Here is a 22,722-nt window from a genome sequence, read left to right as displayed (position 1 = left end):
ACCGGCCGGAAGCCGCCCGTTCCTGTTAGGTGTCCGTTCGGGAACGGCGTACTGCCGAGCGGAAGTTCCGGCCTCAGGGAGACCTGCGCCGTTGCTATGGCGACGGCATCCGCTCCTGCGCTGCGGCTTGCAGGAAGCGCGGAGGCGAAGGAGGAGGTCAGAAAAAGCGGGGCGAGGGATGGGGTTATAGTCAACTAACTTTTACTCAGAGTAGACCTATCAAAATTAATAAACTTATGTCGTTAAGGGTTACTGGCTCTATTCTGAGCAAAAGAATGCTAAAAACATTCTTGTTCAGGCATGCCTACCCATATGCTTAGAAAGTTGGGGTGATTTTAATTGCTTAAAACATACAAAGTTAAAATACTCAAAAGTACGGTTGTGAATTTCCCCTCAAAATTATTGTTTTATCATTTCATCTTTTTCACATTCAAGCGCAGTATAAATTTTATAAAAAAATTTTAAAAAGTTGCCTGAATACAAACCCTGTAGTTTTGCTATCAGGCAGGCAGGATAATCTGAGTGTCCAGAAAGTTATTTGGTGGTTTTGTTTTGTTTTGTTTTGTTTTATTTTATTTAGCAACAGCCACATACCCATTGGCACATTTTAAGATAATATTTGTTTATTGCCATTGTACAAATACAAGTACAACGTTGTACAAGTGCAACGAATTGAATGCCAACCCATAAAAACAAGACAAAAAACACATTTTCAGCCACACATGTACATACATACATACCAATCACAACTCTCCAAGGTCATATTATCTGGTTACAGCATTTAAGATGGTTATAGCTCTGGGGTAGAAACTATTTGCCTTGCTCTATTTGTTCTTGCTTTAATTGTTCTATATCTCTTGCCCGAAGGCAGTGGTGCAAAAAGACTGTATCCCGGATGAGATGGATCCTGTAAAATATTGTTAACTTTTTAAAGGCAGCGGGAACTGTATAGTTCTTCCAAAGACGGGAGAGGGTGACCAATAATCTTTCGGGCTGTGGTTATGACCTTCTGGAGTACCTTCCTCTCCATGGCTGTGCAACTGCAAAACCAAGCACAAACACAAGATGTAAGAATGCTCTCTATGGAGCCTCGGTAGAAGGAAACCAGCAGTCTCTCACTCAGATTGTTCTTCTTTAAAAGTCTGAGGAAATAAATTCTCTGCTGGGACTTCTTTACCGGAGGAGTATTATTTGCGCTCCAAGTCATATCCTGCTCGATAGTCACCCCCAAAAACTTGAATGCAGCCACCCTCTCCACCTGGGCCACGCCAATATACAGGGGCTGAATATCCGCCTTTCCCCCCCTGTAATCCACCGCCAGTTCCTTGGTCTTGGCAGTATTAAGAGCCAGATTATTTTCTCTTTTTTTGGAAATAATTTTTATTGATTTTTTTCTATGGATATTAACAAAGGTTATAACAAAAAAAGTTTTACAAAACAAAAATTATAATACAAAAAATTGATACCACTCAAATCATTCAAATTTACAGTTCCGTTCACTTCCCTTCTTTCTTATTATGTCTTCTCTATATCATACATCTATATTTCGCACATCAACTGCTTTTCCACCAATTAATTTTTCTTTTCTTTTCGGATTTCAATTGATTTTACAATCCCGCTTCAAAATTGTATATCTTTCCTTATTTCTTTACTATCCTCTTTCTGAAATATCTTACATGCCATGCGTTATATGTCATCATACTTCCTGTTTTATATAGTTTCGCCAATTTGATCAGAGTGAGATGCCAACGGTACATCATTTTATACAGATTTTCTTTCAGTGATGTACATGTTGTAAATTTCATTCCGTTGTTCCAAAGCCTTGACCATTTGACAAATTCAATGTTATATCCAATGACCATTGCCCACCTTATCATTACACTCTTAGTCTCCTCATCTTTCAAGTTCCACTCAAGCAGAAAATCGTAAACCTTGGATAGCGTTTTAGTACTATTTTGGACAACCTCCTTCTCTAACCATGATTTCTCTTGGTTAAAACCCTGCATTTTCTTATCTTTTATAAATGTGCTATTCAGTTGGTGGTACTCTAACCAGCCTGTTACCTTGTCTTTTAATTCTTCATATGGCTTTATCATCACTGTGTTGTTTTCCATAGACAGGAGTTCTCTGTATGATAACCAACTTGCTTCCATATTAGATTTTTTAATTGTGAAAGCCTCTTGTGCTGACACCCACCCTGGAGGTTTCCCCCCCCCAAACCAGTCTTTATACCTCCTCCATACCTGGTATAATGGTTTTCTAATCGTGTGGTTTAGGAAGCCTTTGTGTACTTCCACCTTATTATACCACAGGTAGGCGTGCTACCCAAATCTATTTTCCATCCCCTCCAGGTCTAATAAATCTGTATTCTTTAATCTGAACCACTCTCCTAACCAATCAATACAAGCCGCCTCGTAGTAAATTTTTAGGTCAGATAGGGAGAACACACCTCTTGTCGTTTTGTCCGTCAATAATCTGAATGAAATCCTCGGCTTCTTGCCTTGCCACACAAATTTTGATATAATCTTCTGCCAGTCTCTAAAGTACTTCTGGTTGGTGATGATGGGGATATTTTGATAAAGAAACAGTAACTTTGGTAGGATCGACATCTTAATAGCTGCTATCCTTCCCAGGAAGGATAGGTTCAATCTTCCCCATGTTTCGAGGTTTTTATTGATTTCCTTCCAGAGCGTTTCATAGTTATCTTTAAACACGTTTGCGTTCTTTGTAGTTAGCCAAATGCCTAGATATTTAATCTTTTTGACCACGGCAATCGTGGTTTCTTTTTGAATTTGTTCTAATTGTTGTTCATTTAAATTTTTTACCATCATTTTTGTCTTACTTTTGTTTATCTTTAAACCTGCCAATGTGCCGAATGTCTCTCCAATTAGTAAATGCGGATCTTCGATTGTAATAACAATGTCATCATCAGCAAAAGCCTTGACTTTATATTATTTAGATCCATATCTTATGCCTTTTATTTTATCTGATGTTCTAATTCTTTGTAATAATACCTTTAGAGTTCGTATAAATAGAAGAGGAGAGATAGGACAACCTTGTCTTGTTCCTTTAGTGATGTTAAAATTTTCTGTTAGATCGTTGTTTACAATTAACCGTGCTTTTTGTTCTTTATATATTGCTTCTATACTTCTCCTGAATTTAGTACCACAGATTATTTTCTCCACACCAAACACAGAGCCGCTCCACCTCGTCCTGATAGGCGGACTCATTCACAAAGAACAAACAAAGGGACAGGCCTCTGCCTCAAAAGGGACTCATTGTCAAGATATGGGCACAAAGCACGAATAAAATGGGAGAAGACTTCATTTCAATTAGACTTCATCACAGTGGGGAACATGTCTCAGGCTTAATGGAGAGGTTGGCACTTGGCAATCTTAGCAGAACACAGGAGTAGCCTTTTCCAGCTTGATGCTCCCAAATGTTTTGTACCCAAAATCCCATCATTCCAGGTTATTCCAGGTCACACTGGCTGAGGCTGATCAGGCTTTTGGTCCAACATCTGGAAGGTGCCATGGTTGGGGAAACAGTACAAGAGGGATACAAATACAAAAAACCCAAATAGATTTGGTACTTCTTGAATGAGACTAACAAATATGTGTACTTCATTTCTTAGGGGAAAACCCAAAAAGGAACCACAGGCCCTGGGTATAGCGCACATGCATCTCCTGGAATACTGCACAGCTCATGGAGATAGGGGTGACATCTAACAGTATCTTTGAACCAAACCAGAAAGGAGATAAATTACTATGGCAAAAGGAATACAAAGAACATTAGGTGTTCATATTGGACAAGTTCCACTCAATTGTTTAAGAACAACAGGGGATAATATTTTGATATCTTCCCCTTTTATCTGACTTCTTCAAACACATGTTGTTATGCCAGTAGTGTAATCAAATATTCGCGGGTCACATTTTGAGAAACTTATGTTGGAACTTGGTAATCCTATGTGCACTAACTGAACTCAGTGGGACTTTATTCTGGATAAACATGCACAGATTCACACTGTGAGTGTAGTAATTCTGGTGATACAAGGTTTTCCAGAAGTTTTTCTGCATTATTTCTTACTCCCAGGAGTCACTGGAAAATCTAATAGTGGACATAAAAGATGGGAAGCATATTAGTTTTCAGCCACACATATGGAGGGAAAATGTATGAATAGAATGAGGAAAGGTAAAAATGTGTTCCTGGGTAGGTGAGCTGATAGCTGTTAGGATGGATTTCTTATTATCTTTCTTCCAACATTCCCTGGTCAAAAAGAAAGGATACTTAGAGATCTAATAACCTTTTGATTTGTCCTTGACCTGATAGTATGCATTTCCTGCAGACAAAAATTAGGACATTCTCCTTAAAGAGGTTCCATTTTGTTCCTTTCCAGGCTTATCCCAGGAAAATGGAATCAACAGTGGAGAAAGTGGACTCGGCAAAGAGAAGTCAGCATGAGACCTTGGCGTCTCAAGAGGAACCAGCAACTTCCAATCCTCTCCTGAGAGCTTGTCTATCTGGTGACACAGAGGGAGTACAACAGATTTTTGAGGACCTGGAAGATCCTGATCATGAAAAAGCCAATCGGCTTTTAATGGAAAAGGATATTGTGGGCAGAGGCCTGCTGTATGCAACCTGTATGGCTGGGCAGAGTGACGTCATCCGGACACTGGCAAGATATGGGGTTGATCTGAAGGATAAGACGGCACGAGGTACATAACTGACCAGTCATGCAAAAAATGTACTCCACAATTGTTTTACTGGTTTGCCTGCTCATGTTTTTTTTCTCTGTAGTTGGGAAAAAAGGCCTCTTTACCTGGTTGTCTGAGGGTGATCCTCTCTGCAGAACACCATGCAAGGAGTTAATAAAATGTCTGTTTTTCCTTAATATGCCCTATAAGGCGTTATCAGAACATAACAGTTTTCAGCTGGAATGCATTGGACAGATGTACCTATATGTATTATGTACAAAATTTGCACCATCTGTTTAGTGGGCAAAACTTGGGTTTTCTTTTAAAATCTGTAATATTATTGACAGGACAATGGGAAACATTTTTGAAGAGATCAATAAGAACAGACTACAATAAAAAAGGGACGCGGGTGGCGCTGTGGTCTAAACCACAGAACCTAGGGCTCGTCGATTGGAATGTCGGCGGTTCGAATCCCTGTGACGGGGTGAGCTCCCGTTGCTCGGTCCCTGCTTCTGCCAACCAAGCAGTTCGAAAGCACGTCAAAGTGCAAGTAGATAAATAGGTACCGCTCCAGCGGGAAGGTAAACAGCTTTTCCGTGCGCTGCTCTGGTTCGCCAGAAGCTGCTTAGCCATGCTGGCCACATGACCTAGAAGTTGTACGCCGGCTCCCTCGGCCAATAAAGCGAGATGAGCGCCGCAACCCCAGAGTCGTCCGCGACTGGACTTAACTGTCAGGGGTCCTTTACCTTTACCTTTACAATAAAAAAGGATGTATAACATACATTGTATCTTGAGCACAAAATCCCTTTTCTACCAGAACCTTAAGTAGACACTATTTGCTTGTTTTTCTCTAAATGAATGCTGATAACCCGCTTTTAAAAATAATAATAAATGAATGGTTTGAGTCTCAAGATTGAGATGGTAAAGGTACATCCTTGTTAAAATGATGGCTTCCAAGTGGCTGGATATGTTTGGTTGTTTTGTGAATGAATGAATTATGGAGAGAGAGAGTGTTATAAACGGGTATTCTATATACAACTACGCATTCTAATTTGCCTCACTCTCTCAGGTTATACACTCCTCCACTGTGCTGCAGCCTGGGGCCAACTAGAGACTTTGAAAACTCTTATAGAGCTGGAAGCTGACATTTATGCAACCACCTCCCGGGGTGAAAAGGCTAGAGATATTGCCTGCCGATATGAGCAGACAGAATGTGTTGCTTTGGGCAGGTAAGAGTGGTAACTCCTAAGCTTCTTTGAGATGTGGACCTGATCTTACTCATGATAAGACCATAATTCTAGACAGGTGCAAATGAATATGATTTGAACTGCAGTCCCTTGGACTGATTCAGTGCTGGATTTTGGTCAAAGAAACTTAGCTTTGCCCCTCATCATGGTCACCAAGATTGGGTAGCATCCTGATCTCCAAGCCTTAGATCCCCATCCATACAACAATGCTCTCAATCTTGTACCGGAAGCCATCCTTTTTGTTTGCTGCTGCCATAGAAATGCTACCTTAGTGGTAAGGCTAGCTAGGAAGTCTATTGAGGTGGGCTGGTATTTAATTGCTAGCATTAAACATTAACATTGTTACGAGTGAAAAGTGACAGGCAAATGTAGTATTGCTTATCCTAATTGTGCAAAACTGAGGTAGCTTAATACAGCAGGGTCATTAGGAAGAATCACAGCATATCAGATACAGGCTTTAATTTTTGGCTAGATTTATTTTTTAAATGAGATTAGAGATAAAAGTTAAAGATATAAATTAAAAGACTTCCTAAAGTTCTACTTCGTGTTCCTTACAGATATTCTTCTATATATGCCCATTCTCCTGTCACTTTTTGGTTTGGAATATTTATAATAGCTGCTGTTATTCTTCCCAAATTCATAAACTCTGCCTTGTCTTCATCAATCTTGGTCACCAAGATTGGGTGGCATCCTGATCTCCAAGCCTTAGATACCCATCCATACAACAATGCTCTCAATCTTGTACTGGAAGCCATCTTTTCAACTATCCTGTCTGGTCTGGTGCCCAACTGCCACCTAGTGATCTTCTGAGAGCTTCAGTGAGATCAGTTCTGCAAAAATGAACAGTGAGCCTAGAAAGGCTCACTGGATTCTGTTATGCTTCTTCTCACTACAGGCTCATCATCCATTATTTGAAGAATAGCATAAAAGACACTTAAACAAATAAAAACTGCTGCCAAATATCCATCAGTTGTAACCAAAGAAAACAGTATCTGAAGAAGTGTGCATGCACACGAAAGCTCATACCAAGAACAAACTCAGTTGGTCTCTAAGGTGCTACTGGAAAGAATTTCCTATTTTGTTTCGACTATGGCAGACCAATACGGCTACCCACCTGTAACAAAGAAAACAGTGCCATTCTTGCACACAGTCTCATAATGGTTTACAGTAATCCTTCATCGTACGAAGGGGTTTGGTTCCAAAAAATGCACATATAAGCAAAAATTGTGTATACTATAGTCAAATCCTTGGAACTGCTCTGCAGCTAACGATTGAAGGGGGGAGAAAGAGCATCCCCAGTATCACCAGAGCCAGTCAGCTGAGTGCACCTTGCCAGTGGTGGACTTAGGGCTCACAAATTTCAGTGGCCCCTGTGTGATGCTCAAATTCAGTGCGTGCCCCACCTCTTGCATTCCATTCTACAGCATTGTTATGGCGGCCCCTGCAGTGCGGTAACCAGGGCGACCGAACCAGTCACACTACCTTAAAACTGCCTCAGGCCTTGCCCAGCAAGCAACTTTAGAAGACTAGTGATGCTTGTGGAAGATCTTACAGGAACTCAGATTGTCCCACAAGATCTTGCAGGAGTATCCCAGAACCTTCCAGAGCCAGCATGTTGGGCAGGCCTTGCCCAGCAAGCAAGGTGAAGAGCTTAAAAGCTCTTTATGTGTTGGGTAACCCTAATCGGACCCAACATGAAAAGAGCTTTTAAGCTCTCTGCCTTGACTTGTACAATTTAAACCATCGCAACTTCAAGCCATGCATTGTTGAAATCATGCAAGTCAAATGCACTTGAACTGAGGGATTATGGTATATCATGGCCTCGTGACCAGCCTTGAATGTACCATGATCGGCAGGCGCTTCTGGAAACGAGTGCCAACACAGTGCAAGTTACTATGTCCAACTTTTGAACTGAGCTCTGTTCCTGCGCCTTTAATAGCAACTTCATCTGCAGATATTGGCACGTGATAATGCTTAAGATGAGACACTAGACTGATTTTTTCCCCCTAGGAAGCTAATTATCCTAAAAGCAAGAAAGCTGTGTATAAAAAGATCAGTGGTCTTTATCAGGGCATAACTAGTCGGGTGCTGGTATGCATGGGAGAGGTTTTATGGTACAGCAGCATTTCAGCACATTACACCATATATCTGATGTTTTTGTAACAAGCACCCATTTCCAAGACATGCTAAAATGTTGGCAGCCTGGACAGCCTTAGGTCTTTGTTGGTTACAAGTGTGGATGACTCAAACCTATCTTTGTAGAGCTGCCTGGGGTGTTTCTGAGTACTGTGGCCTTTGTATTGTTTCGGAGGCACATGAGTGCCAATGTCTTGCTGTTGCCATCTTTCCACTGGCTCCCACCATGCCTGGTTGCAGAGGGGGAAGTGTCCGGCAGCAGTGCTGTAATGGTCACTAGCAGTGGCGTGCGGTGAAATTTTTGGTAGGGGAACAGTTAGGGCCAGAGGCACCAGCTTGCAAGGGCAGTTGCGGGCAGGGGGCTGATGTCATGGCCGTGAGCATCGTGCCTCCTTCCCTAAGCCGGGCAGAGGCTTCCTGGGCTTTGGGAAGGAGGCACCAGGCCTCTGACAGGATGCTGGAGCTCTGCTGCCTCCTTCCTAAAGCGAGGCAGACTTTGGGAAGGTGGCAGGAGCAGGGGCGTCGCAGGGGGGGGCGGAAGCTTCGGGATTCTCCCGAATCCGCCGCCCGGCACCCCCGGGGGCGGGGTGTTGCGTGCGTCATGATGTCATGGCGCACGCACGCACCGCAATGCCCCGCCCCCAGGGGTGCCTCTTGGCTTCCCGCCCCCGGCAGCCAAGGGGCTAAGAACGCCCCTGGGCAGGAGGGCTCTTGGACACATCAGAGCATTACGCCTCTCTTCCTAAGTCAGGCAGAAACTTGCTTTGGGAATCAGGCGCTAAGGAAACATTTAGGGGACTAGCCTAGTCTCCCTAGTCCAATGACTGCACACCACTGGACACCAAGGGTGTGGCTATTAGTAGTGCAACAGTCAGAACTTTTTCAGTGCATTTGATTTCTTATTTTTATGTTATTCTCTGCTGGGAGTTCATAAGCAAGGATCTTTACCGGGGGGTTATAGTTCATTAAAAGGGAGGGGGCTCCATCTCTTCCCCTTCCCTATAATTTCAATGAGTATGCTTGCATAGTGCAGGTCAGATGACTGGCTCTGATATTTCCAGTTACAGGTGGGTAGCCGTGTTGGTCTGCCATAGTCAAAACAAAATAGAAAATTCTTTCCAGTAGCACCTTAGAGACCAACTGTGTTTGTTCTTGGTATGAGCTTTCGAGTGCATGCACACTTCTTCAGATACACTGAAACAGAAGTCACCAGATCCTTAAATATAGTGAGGGAGTGGGGAGGGGTATTACTCAGAAGGGTGGAGGGAATGGGTGATCAGCTGATAGGTGTGGCTAGTCTTGCAGGGAAAGGCAAGGGGTGAGATGGCTAAAGATAGCTATGTTATGTATAATGAGATAAGAATCCAATGTCTTTGTTCTAATTTCATGATACATGACATAGCTATCTTTAGCAATCTCACCCCTTGGTTCATAAGGAAGAATCACAGCATATCAGATACAGGCTTTAATTTTTGGCTAGATTTATTTTTTAAATGACATTAGAGATAAAAGTTAAAGATATAAATTAAAAGACTTTCTAAAGTTCTACTTCGTGTTCCTTACAGATTTTCCAGTCAATGCTGTTTGTTTTATTTTTCCCAATGTCTTTGTTCTTATCTCATTATACATAACATAGCTTGGATTTTGGCTAGATTTATTTTTTAAATCAGATTAGCGTTAAAAGTTAAAGATATAATTTAAAAGAATTCCTAAAGTTCCTTACAGATATTCTTCTATATATTGCCATTCTCCTGTCACTTTTTCCTTTGGAATATTTATAATAGCTGCTGTTATTGTTCCCAAATTAATAAACTCTGCCTTGTCTTCATCAAATTCATCTGCTCTGCTCTTTTTGCTTAATTTGTGATCTTTGACTTCTTTTACATTTATTTTTTAAATGAGATTACAGATAAAAGTTAAGATATAAATTAAAAGACTTCCTAAAGTTCTACTCTACTCCAAATACTATTATTATATATGAATTCATAAACTCTATCTTGTCTTCATCAAATTCATCTGCTCTGCTCTTTTTGCTTAATTTGTGATCTTTGACTTCTTTTACATTTATTTTTTAAATGAGATTACAGATAAAAGTTAAGATATAAATTAAAAGACTTCCTAAAGTTCTACTTCTACTCCAAATACTATTATTATATATGAATTCATAAGCTCTATCTTGTCTTCATCAAATTCATCTGCTCTGCTCTTTTTGCTTAATTTGTGATCTTTGACTTCTTTTACATTTATTTTTTAAATGAGATTACAGATAAAAGTTAAGATATAAATTAAAAGACTTCCTAAAGTTCTACTCTACTCCAAATACTATTATTATATATGAATTCATAAACTCTATCTTGTCTTCATCAAATTCATCTGCTCTGCTCTTTTTGCTTAATTTGTGATCTTTGACTTCTTTTACATTTATTTTTTAAATGAGATTACAGATAAAAGTTAAGATATAAATTAAAAGACTTCCTAAAGTTCTACTTCTACTCCAAATACTATTATTATATATGAATTCATAAGCTCTATCTTGTCTTCATCAAATTCATCTGCTCTGCTCTTTTTGCTTAATTTGTGATCTTTGACTTCTTTCTCGTAACCGTGAGCAACACGCTTCATGTATTTGGTCATCTGGGAAGTGTTGACCACCAGCATGTAGAGCATCTTGTCCATGTTGTTGGTGTATTCCCCATTCACTTTGGTAGCAACTGGAAATGCAGGTGCCTGGACAGTTTTCCTACAGGGCTGAGAAAAATGGAAAAAAAACAGGGAGTAATACTTTGCATCAAAAGCAATTTACAAGTTAAATAGTGTTGCCATCTCTTTCACTGACCATGCTGTTATGCCTTTTAAGAGGAATTTGATGTCTGAAATCCCAGTACTCCTGGTCTTAGATTGCTGTCCTGGATTTGACCCTGTGGCATAAAAAACAACACCTGCTCCTCCTTCCCTTTGGCTTTATGGTAGTATGCTCATTGGTCCTCTATCTGCTATTCTGTGAAAGCTGAGCTTATTAGATGGCAAGATCACTTGATTCTTTAAAATATAGGTAGGTATAAGTAGGTAAAATTATAAGTTTGGCACATATTTAGCCAGCTCACTGCAGTTAGAGTCCCAGGTGGTTCAGTTGTTCATAATTTAGTTTTTTGTGTACAAAGCACACATTGGGCATATCTACACACTAGACTACACATGGTTTTGTCCTTGCAAAGAATTAGTGAAATCACAGTTCTGTGAGTACTAAGGATCTCTAACAGAATTGTCAGCTCCAACTACAACTCCCAGGATTCTGTAGAGGAAATTGATGTTCTGGTTCCTGCCGGCCCGGGTGGTGGGGCTCCACGGCACGAACAATTTGACCTTCGCTTTATAAAGGAACTTTATACCTCTGCCAGAGACAATGGCTTACATTCCCCATACACCTTGGGTCTATTCGGCACCGTTTTTCAACAGCGGCTGATGACAGAGGATATTAAACTTCTGGCTCGTACTGTTCTCCAGCTTCACCAAATGATTCTTTTTATGCAAAGCTGGACTTGGGCATGCCAGCGCCGAGTGGGGAACATTCAAACCACCTTAAATAATGCTGCTCAGGTAGCCCATCAGGCTGCCATTGCTGCCCTGGCCCCGGGCGCAGCCCCGCCTCCAGCACCGGTCATGTTAACTCCAGCCGATGTGCTTCATGGCCTCACGGGCGAAGGGAACTTTCTTACTATCCAACAACAATTGGCCCTTGATCCCTCATATTGGGAAGCTACTACTGCTGCAGCCCAGGAAGCCCTGATTGCTGTCCCTGATGAAAAAACTGAAAAAGGTGGGCGTTGGGGCAGTGTCCGTCAAGGACCTTCAGAACCTTATGGGACATTCGTGGATCGTTTGTATAACACCCTTAAGCGCCAAGTGCAGGATGTGGCAGCACAGGAAGTTATAGTTCGCCAATTGGCATTTGACAATGCCAATGAGGACTGCAAGCAAGCGTTGCGCCCTCTGTTGACTTCACCCAATGTAGCAATTGCTGATATGCTCAAAGCTTGCCAGTTGGTCGGTTCTGAAACCCATAAGGCCCGCTTACTGGCCACCGCCTTGTCTTCTGCCACGTCCTTAAATCCAGCTAAGGACAAAGCCTGCTATGGGTGTGGCCGGCTAGACCATTTCCGCGCGCAATGCCGCTCCACCCCGAAACAGCGTGGTCCCAGCACTAAATGCCCTCTGTGCAAGAAGGGGTTTCATTGGGCCAATCAATGCCGCTCAGTACCTCAAAACCAGCAATACTCGAAAAACCAGCCATCGGGAAACCGGCAGTCAGCCTCCCCCGGGCCCCGGTCCAACAATAGGGGACTCGCCGCAATGGTTTTCCACGACTTCCGCCGCGGATCTGTCCCGCCTGTTACTGATTCAGGACCTTCAATTGGCAATCCCCTTTGTGCCACAGCAGGCTCGGGTAATGGTAGGAGCTGCCTTCTCCTCTACAGCTCAATGCCTTGTCTTTCCCCTGCTGGAGGTTTTGCACCAAGGCGTCCATATCATGCCCGGCATCTTGCAGGGGCTATGAGATAATGACCCTTATGTTATGGTGTTTTCTGACCGTCCAACTCATTTGAAGTCAGGCTCTCCTATTGCAAAAATTGTCTGTGCCCCTGGCGCTGTGCGGGACAATCCCAACCCCTTTCTGGCAGCCACCTTCTTTGTCACTGAACAGCACCCCAAAATCCAGATGACACTCGGGGGACGCACTATTGATGGAGTACTGGACACAGGGGCGGACTGCTCGGTCATTGCCACAAAGGACTGGCCTTCGTCCTGGCCAACGGAACCAGCATCCAGTGTTGTCGGTGTTGGAGGCTCTGCCTCGGCCCGGCGCAGCACACATCCCATCCTGATACAGGGCTCCAAAGGTTTTGAAATGACTATTTTGCCATTAGTACTGGACATTCCCGTCTCCCTCTGGGGACGCGATTTGCTCGCAGCAGCAGATACCACAATTTCTACAAATTTATGCTAAGGGCCGCCCCTGCCTTGCCCCGGACTGCGCTTTCTCTCTGCTGGACCACAGAGACCCCTGTGTGGGTTGACCAGTGGCCCTTGCCGAAAGAAAAGCTTGCAGTGGCGGCTCAACTCATTGCAGAACAACTTGCTTTGGGGCATAACGAACCAACCACCAGTCCATGGAACACGCCCATATTCGTCATCAAAAAGAAGGCATCTGGGAAATGGCGCCTTCTGCAGGATCTTCGCAGTCAACTAACAAATGCAACCTATGGGCACTTTACAACCCGGAATTCCAAACCCCAACATGCTGCCACAGGATCATCATATTGGCAGTTATTGATCTAAAGGACTGCTTTTTCTCCATTCCTTTGGCACCACAGGACAAACAACGGTTTGCCTTCACCCTGCCAACCTTGAACAATTCACAACCCACGCAACGCTACCATTGGGTCGTTCTCCCCCAAGGTATGCGGAACTCACCAACATTGTGTCAATTCTATGTTGACGCAGCACTAAAACCTTTCCGCGCCCGCCACCCAGCGGTGATTTGTTGTCACTACATGGATGACATTCTTCTTTCTGCACCACGAGTCACAGATTCTATTTTGGAGGACTTAACTGCCACCATGATGCAAGCAGGACTGACCGTTGCAAAAGAAAAAATTCAACGTACCTTGCCAATCACCTATTTGGGACATCGCCTGACAGCCTCTGCAGCTACACCACTGTCTCCACAGCTGATGTTCCCTCAACAGCTCAGATTGGTGGATTTACAACAGTTGTTAGGACAATTAAATTGGGTTAAGAGTTATCTGGATTTACCAACCTCTACTTTGAAACCATTGTTTTCCACTCTAAAAGGACATAAGAACGCGGCAGATATCATCCCGGTTACCGCAGATATGCAAACGGCACTTGCAATAGTCAATGAACATCTTCACAAGTGCATGGTGGATAGGATCCCGTCGCTATCCGCCCAGCAGCTTTCTCTTGCTGTCTTTTCCACCCCGCTACTCCCCACGGCCATCTTGTATACAGCTGGCAGCAAACCAGGCACTGTGTCGGTCGTGGAATGGCTTCATCTCCCACATACGCCTCCGCGCAATGTCTATGCCACTCCCAATAGTGTCATGGACTTAGTGGCAAAAGGCAGACGCCGTGCTTTGGCTCTTACCGGAATGGACTTACAAACAGTGTATTTGCCATTTTCCCAGGAAGAGGTTAACCACCTGATGATGACTGCTACCCATGCCCAAATTGCCTTGGCTGATTTTGTGGGCCACATTTCTAATAATCCACCTAAAGACCCTAGACTGTCCTTTCTGACTGGCCTTCGCTATGTATTGGATTCTCCCTTTTCCCCTCTCCCCCTACCATCCGCTCTTACCGTTTTCACGGATGGCACAAAGACTCGGGGGTGGTGGTATGGGAAGAGGAGGGTGTCTGGCATAGCCTTTATACCACAGATCAGACCTCAGCGCAACGCTCCGAGCTTGCGGCAGTCATTTTGGCATTCCAAACCTTTGATTCTCTACCTTTTAACCTTGTGGTAGACTCCCAATATGTGTACAATTTGTTGAAAATTTTGCCCTTGGCTTATATCACGCCTGCTATAGACGATAATTTGTTTGCATTGTTTTCTGTTCTACAGAATTTGATTCAGCAACGCAGCCATAAGTTTTATGTAGCTCACCTTCGGTCGCATACCGACCATCCAGTGTATTTGCCTGAAGGTAATGCTCGTGCGGATAAGGCCTTGAGAACCGATGTTTTCTCTTTATTCACCGATCCCTTGTTTAGCCATTCAGTACTCCATCAGAACGCAAAGGTTTTAGCAAAATCCTTTTCTATACCCATTTCCCAAGCCCAAGACATCTTGTCACAGTGCGCTGTGTGTTCTAAATCGCCCACGGTGATCCCTTTCGATGCAGTCAACCCTAGGGGCTCACACCCCCTAGCGGTCTGGCAAATGGATGTTACCCACACCCCTGATTTGGCCCCCTTTTCGAAGGTGCATCTCACTGTTGACACTGCCTCTGGCTTCATTTGGGCGACCCCTTTGAAAGGGGAAACCACTCGCCACGCTATACAACATCTTTTGCGTTGCTTCTCTGTTATGGGCAAACCACAATCCCTGAAAACTGATAATGGTCCCGCCTATATTTCTCGTTCTTTTTCCGATTTTTGTTCTCTGTGGGATATAAAGTTAACTCACGGTATCCCTTTTAATTCTACAGGCCAAGCGATCGTCGAGCGTGCCCACTTGACCTTTAAGACCCTTCTTCACAAACAGTTGGGAGGCCGCTCGGCTGTGATCTCAGAAATACCTAATATTGTTCACCAAGTGCTGTTTACCTTAAATCATCTGTTGTACCCTCATAATAGGAATCAGACACCTGCGGAAGTTCATTTTCGACGGGAGGAGGTGTTGCAGCGCCCTTTAATGTCTTACAGGTTGCTTCCTGATCCTGAGTGGAAAGGCCCGACCTCCCTGGTGTCGTGGGGACGCGGATTTGCCGCCATAGACGTCGACGGAGCTACACGATGGGTTCCTGCACGCTGCGTTCGGCCCTGGCGCTCCTCACCTGCCTTACCATCATCTGAGGTGCCCCCCGCCGACTGAAACCGTATTTTTCGCTTTCCGCGGAAGGTTCCTTACCTGCGGGCTTCCACCCTCGCTGCCCTTGGAGACACCAACCTTTTCGCCTTCCTGGAACGGATACGCCGTCCACAGCTGTTCCAGTCTTTCCGGCCACTTTGAGTAATCATTCACGGCCCTACTCCCTGGGTCGCCTTAGTGATGCCTGGACCCCCCCACAGGGATGGGATCCCCCCGCGAACATTGTGAAACATCGCCCTCGTCGTGCTGCCCTTTTAAAGAAAAGCCGAAGGCCTGAACCTTATCATGATATTTGGAGTAATAATATATTTGTTAAAGACATCACTCATTTTGCTGATATGTTAATTTTTTCTGATTGTTGGGTGTGTATGCATATTCCTCCTCAATCAAAGCAATCTGGCCTTTTGTTGCATGGTATACCTATTAATGAGTCTTATTAAATTAGTAATAATATGAAAGATAATCGCACTAGTTCACCCCCCGTAGTTCTGTCATTGCTGGAAGTTGCACCCTGTTGTTTTCGTTTCAATCACAATGCCAGTAGGTTCCTGGGTCGCTATCCTTATTGTAATTGGACCTATGAGTATGTTAATGGCTCCTCTTGCTTTCTTAATGTCACCACCATGAGCGGTAGGCCTAAGGTTACATTGAATGTTACCACCGATATGACCTATGAACAGCAGGCGACATGCTTTGACTTCTACAATTGCCTAGATTGGATGAAGAGAAGCAGCAAATCTACCTGTTTGCTGCAAGCTGATTTGTGGTTGTTTTGTGGAAAAAGGGCTTATAAAGAGATCCCCTCCGCATTTTCTGGGACCTGCACCCTGGGGGTGGTCATACCATTAGTATACAAGTTAGATAAGCTTCCTGAGGTTCGTTTGCGTAATAAAAGAGAGGTAGAGTCACCAATCACACATTACACCGAAACTGCCATTGCAAGGGCCGTCTTGCCTTCCCTAGGAGTAGCAATGAACTATACGGATCTCCATCGCCTCGCCAATTGGACTGAGGCCCTGTTTAATTCCACCGTTTTCGCATTGAAATCAATTAATAGTGAATTGTGAATTGTCAGAGATTAGAGAGGTTGCTTTGCAAAATCGTTATGCTTTAGATATTGTATTAGCATCTAAGGGAGGAGTTTGTGCTTTAATTCATTCTCATTGCTGTATGTATATTTCTGATCAATCGCCAAATATTTCAGCTACCATTAATCATATGGAAGAAATGATTGCTCACAATCCATTGAATCCTCCTGAGGGTTTTGATCCTTGGAGTTGGCTAACATCTTGGCTCCCCAATGATGCCTGGTTGCGGAAAGCGCTTATGATTATTGCACTAATTGTTGCTTTATTGATTGTGATTTGCTGCTGTATTCAGTGTCTCCCCTCCCTGCTTACCCAATGCATGATGTGGTGGACCAGGCCCCGCCCCTCCTCCGGTCTCACTAGAGGGGTCTACGTGGCACGATATAAGCACCCGGGAAATACTGTGTATGATTCTGATTGAAGCACTCTCATAATTAAATAAAGAAAGAGGACATGTAGGGAAACTCGCCACGTACCGCCCTTATCAGGAAGACCATGCACCAACGTGCACCGTGCCTACAGGGGTACCGCCCTTATCAGAAAGACCATGCACCAACGTGCACCGCGCCTACTGGGCGCGGTGAGCATCGCATGCACACAGGCCCATTGATCTATGTAGACATAGCATGTTAAACCACGTAAGCAAGAATAAGTCCACCCTATCCATATATGGCACTTCCATATCCACTGGCTGATGCAATCATGTAGTCCAAATATGTATGCTTTTGTGTTGCTGCCCCATAAATAAAGGCTCCTTCAGCCCTTACATCATCAGACTCTTTCAACCCACACCGGTGTGAGACTGATCATTTTCGCACATGACGAGCGGGTTCTCGTCACCAAAGGAGAGAAACGTGACAAGGACCTTGAGAAAACATTCTGTGAAATTTTCAGCAAGAAATGTCTTCTGCTAATTGATGTTCCCTGTGTAGGAACCGTAGCAAATAACCGTAGCAAATACACGTTGTCTAAAAAAAGATTCAAATAAATCTTTCCATCATGACCAAGCTTTCAGCCTGAGCACTGGAGAGATTTGAATGCAGGGAATATAATCAACCCATCAGCTGGGGGAGGGTTCAGTGATGGCATAAAGGGGGATCCTGATCTTTATATATGAAAGCTTCGATGATGTCATTATGATTGCAAGATTTTTCTCAGTAGCACTTTTCTCAGTGCAAGGTGTGGAGAGTTGATAAAACTGGGAATGTTCAAAATCTTACTTTATATTTGTCAGATAATACAGGGGGACATGGGTGGCGCTGTGGTCTAAACCACTGAGCCTCTTGGACTTTCCACAGTTTGAATCTGTGCGATGGGGTGAGCTCCCATTGCTCTGTCCCAGCTTCTGCCGATCTAGCAGTTTGAAAGTATACCAGTGCAAGTAGATAAATAGGTACTGCTGTGGCAGGAAGGTAAATGGCATTTCCGTGCGCTCTGGCACTCATCGTGGTGTTCCGCTGCACCACGTGACCCGGATAGCTGTCTGTGGACAAACACACACAACACTGTGGACAAACAGCAGCTCCCTTGGCCTGAAAAGCAAGATGAGTGCCTCACCCCATAGTCACCTTTGACTGAACTTAACTGTCCAGGGTCCTTTACCTTTTATCTTTACATAATATAATAGTACAGTTGGCTTATGAATTCTGGAGGATGTATGCAATGGCAAGGTGAAGGGGTACTACATAGTCATTTGGAAGAATCTTATTACTCCTAAATGAGATCCGACATAGCAAGAGTGGGCACCTGCATGTGCAAGGTAGCTTCTCCTTCCTTTCCTCCCTTCGCCTTGGCAATCTCTGCACACCCTGAAAATCTGTTCCACAGGGCTGGGGAACCCTCTAGAGCAAATTATAGGGGCATTTATGGGGCTGCAGGGGGGAGAAGAGAAACTAGAAATCCCGTTGTACAAGCTGTTTTTTGTTACAGAACATATTGGAAGTCAGTCAATGCAGTAACATAGAAGCATTTAAAAATAATATTACACAAGGCATCTCATAGTTCTGATAACAAAAAAGCATGGCCTAGAATGAATATTTATTAAAAGTTCATTTTTTCTGCATGATTCAAGACTTATCTCAGTTTTGTTAAGTGTTAAATAATTAGTGTACTGGGTTTTGAAGCAAAATGAGATTGTTTCAGTGATCAATATTACAGAATGTTGACTTTATTTAAATTCTACGCTTATCAATGTATTTAAAAATTCAAGATTATGCAAACATAAACTAAGACTACAAGGTGAATGGTAGAGAGGCCCTGGCTGAATTCAGCTGTAACCCAAGATACAAATAACCCTTGTGCCCCCCCCCCTAATGCAGCAACAGTACTTTGCTCATCACAAGTGAGAGTTATTGGTTTCTGAGCAAGTTGGAATATGAAGCTGAATGAAATAGTGTGTGACAATCCATTCTACTGATCTGTAATCTATGAGTAGTATAATCAGGGCATAGAGTAAATCCAATGAAATCAGTTGACTTAGGTTAGCCATGACCAACTTAAATCTATTTGCTGCAATAGGTTTACTAAGAGTACAACTTAGTCAGATATAACTCTTCATGCTGTATCCAATGCTGCAGTTCCAATATTGCAAGAATTCCAAAGTGTGCAATGGAGTTTCCTCATCTGTCCCCTCTAGCCCGACAGAGACCCTCCAGAGAAGTTTCTGGAGGCACACAGAGGAGGAGAGGAAATAGAGGTCTCCTTTCCTAAATACACTGACCAGGGAGTAAGCCCATTAGACACAATTACTATTGATTACATTTATACCCTGCCTTCATTGATGCAGATTTCTAAAAAAAGAATTAGAATTTTCTCAGGCAATTCTTCTTTAACATGTTCAAATTACCAAGCTTGCCTGAGATTTTATTTCCATTTGGCATCCATATTGGCCTGGTTCGCATGTCACTTTAAACAGTTAAGCTTCACTGTGGTTTAAAGGTGAATGCACAGTGTGTTGGTGTGCAAGGAGAAGTCTGTGGCTGCTTCATTCCTCTGCTGCTTCACTGCAGGAAACTAAGCCATGGTTCAAGCCCAGGCTCCTGGTTTATCTTGCTCCAAGTTTGGTTCCAAGCTGTAAGCAAGGTTTGCTTTTTGCTTACAGCTCATGGTTTATTTGGAAGAGGCAAACGATGAATATAGCTTTTGACAAAGCACTAAGCCAAACTATGTCTTAGTTTCCATAGTGCAGCAGGAGTGAGGGAAAATCTTCTCCCTGTGTACTAGTGCAGTGTGCTTTCACTTTTAAACTAAGGCTAAGCTTAACTGTGGTATAAAGTGGCATGTGAAAATGTGCACCCCCTTGCCAGATGCAGGAAGGCATTAAAGTAAAATAAACATTCCCATAATATACACAACACAGAACTGTAAAATCAAAGAGTGGGAAGGGGTCCTGAGGGTCATCTAGTCGAACCCCCTGCAATGCAGGAACCTAAGCTAAAGCATCCCTGACAGGTGGCCACCCAAACTCTGCTTAAAAACCTCCAATGAAGGAGTGTCCACCACCTTCTGCTATCATACAGCTTTTACCCTCAGAACGTTATTCCTGATATTTACATTTATATTTCATGGTGAATGGTCTAAGGCAGAGCTGGTTTGTCCCTGAGGCAGACTGAGGCAGAGAAGTGGCTACGGTGGCTTCTGGTGAGATTACATAAGAGTCTCTGGAGGCCTCTGCACCCTCTTGCAAGGGCTCTTGCGAGATCTCACTGCAATCACAACTGTGCACCCCTGGTGAGCAAGGCTTTAGCAGGGGCAGCAAGGGGGTGCGGGTGGCACACGTGCAGGGTGGCACCTTCCCATTTTGCCTCAGGTGGCAAACCAGATAGGCCACCCCTGGACTAAGGTCGCCCAGAAAACTCCATGACGCAATGGGGATTTGAACCCTGCTCTCCTAGGTGTCAGTCTGATACTCCAAACACAAGGCCACCACACTTGCATTCCCACGGAATACACAGGCAGTTCAGGGAAGCCCCATTCCTTCACACGTATCCCCAAGGGGTCTATTTTACAAGAATTTGGCTGTTATATGCAATACTGTTGCCAATATAAAAGTACAAGGAAACAGTTATTAGAAAAAGGATTTCTCAAATTTATATACAGTACTCTTCTTATCTAGTAATCAGAACATCAGGGCAGAGTCTACCTGAAACAGAACTTTATACTTATCCATTACCATATCCAAAGTACAAGTACCATGTCCAATTATGGTTTTTAAAACATTAAAAAGCACCTCAGCTATCATAACTCATATTAAAAGAAAAAAGAAAACAGAGATTGGTGAACGAAACATGTTTACAGTCACTCACCTTGCTATGAAGTTGAGGTAATTCACAAGCCCTGAATAATCCAGAATCCCTGCCTTCTATTCATTTTATCCTTCGAGATCAACAGGACTGGACAAAAAAAAAATTGACGAGTGACCACAAAGGTGCCTAAAAGTTAGATTACAACACCTAAGAATTTGAAATGTTTTACCTATTCTATACCAAAACAGCACCTGCAGAATAGAACTCTAGCACTTTTTCAGCCCTGGAAAAATCAAGGTTTCCCAAAAATTGGGCTAGAGACAGATCCTGAAGAGGATTGGGCCTCAGAGAGAGAAACTTGACAGGTGGGTGGGGTCACCCACCTGTCAATCACATGTGATTAGGTTATTACATGACTAACAGGTAGGTTGTCCCATCCACCTGTTAAAATCCCTCGCACAGGTATGTAAGTCTCTCAATGCCCTGCCTTTAAATAATCAATACCATTGGTTTTAAAAGGCTGAAAAGCAGGGATTAAATCCTGCTGCCTAGGCTGTGTGGTCCTGTTCCCTGTTGGGAATAGGGTATGCCACCAATGCAAGATTAATCTCTGTTCTCTCCTTCCATCAGTAGTGATGTCAGCTGATAGTGGGTGGGCATGGTCTGGGGGAAATGACCTCACTGGACCCCCTGATGGGTCAAGATTGGCCGGCAGGCTGTAAATTCCACATTCCTACCCAAAAATATATCAGATAACCTCCATGGGATGCTGAAACTAGGCACCAACAGAGTGAATCTCAGATTCCCAAAAAGATTGACATGCGCAGGCCATCTAAGGTAGCAATCCTATCCACTGATTTCTGGAAGCAAGACCCATTTGATTCAATGGAACTTCGTTTTGAGTAGGCATGTAAAGGATTATGCAGCCAATCACTGCAGAAGTTTGGGAAGCTGTCAGAGAAGGCAAATCTTGTAGAAGCCCAGGATCCAAACTGATGCATCCTCAAAGGCCAGAAAATAAAGGAAACAAATAAATCCCATGGACTCAAGCCTCCCTTGGTCCGATGCAGCCGCACTGTATCCTCCCGCCCTCACCCGCTTTAAGTCCCTCTTCCAGCTTGGTCACCCAAACTCCATTTTCTCCACCTCAAACCACCTGACAATATTCTAGGGTCCATTCACCTTCACCTCTCTGCTTCTTGCCCTGGCACAGGAGCGTGCCTGCGAGATGACCAAACAAACAAACAAACAAACAAAATCCATAGAGGGAGGGCAGGGGGTCCATCAACGGCGACAGCTAAATGGAGCCTCCACGTTAAGAGGCAGTATACCCCGCTGCATGCTTCCGCGCCCTGCAGACGGGTTTACAGGGGAAGCTCCTGGCTGGAAGGGAGCAGGGCCCCGGGATCGGCGGACCTTTCGCGTCCCCCCACCCCCAGCCCTTCCTCCCACTTGCCTCCCGCCCCCCCGAGCCCTCAGCCCTCCTCCGCCCCAGCTGCCTCGAGAACCGACCTCGCAGCGGAGGCGAGGCGCTCGTTACGGGGAGCGGCGGGGAGCGGGGCGGGGCGGCCTTTCCAAGAGTCCTTCCCGGCTCCTTTTGGCACCGCAGCGGCTCCCGCAGCTCCTGCTGGTCCCGGAAACTGCCGGTAGGAGCCGCGCACGCAGCGCACACACACCCCGCCCCGCGCGCGCCCCCGCCCC

General features: G+C 44.1%; 1 protein-coding gene and 1 long non-coding RNA gene across 2 annotated transcripts; one reads left to right on the top strand and one right to left on the bottom strand.

The window, feature by feature from the left end:
- The first annotated feature begins 77 nt into the window (after positions 1–77).
- On the top strand, positions 78–6,751 carry LOC117047846 (ankyrin repeat domain-containing protein 45-like). Its single transcript, XM_033151072.1, has 4 exons — positions 78–156; positions 4,397–4,715; positions 5,764–5,923; positions 6,499–6,751. The coding sequence occupies exons 1-4, from the start codon at positions 97–99 to the stop codon at positions 6,749–6,751; spliced, it is 792 nt and encodes a 263-aa protein (XP_033006963.1). The 5' UTR covers positions 78–96.
- Positions 6,752–10,556: 3,805 nt separating this feature from the next.
- On the bottom strand, positions 10,557–22,715 carry LOC117047968. The gene is made up of 3 exons (XR_004426788.1): positions 22,534–22,715; positions 21,082–21,168; positions 10,557–10,825 (listed from the first exon to the last, which is right to left on the bottom strand). It is a non-coding gene; the product is annotated as an uncharacterized LOC117047968 (long non-coding RNA).
- Positions 22,716–22,722: the final 7 nt, after the last annotated feature.

The sequence above is a fragment of the Lacerta agilis genome, chromosome 6 (assembly GCF_009819535.1).
Source record: "Lacerta agilis isolate rLacAgi1 chromosome 6, rLacAgi1.pri, whole genome shotgun sequence".
Lineage (NCBI taxonomy): Eukaryota > Metazoa > Chordata > Lepidosauria > Squamata > Lacertidae > Lacerta > Lacerta agilis.
This window is presented reverse-complemented; position numbering and strand designations above follow the sequence as displayed.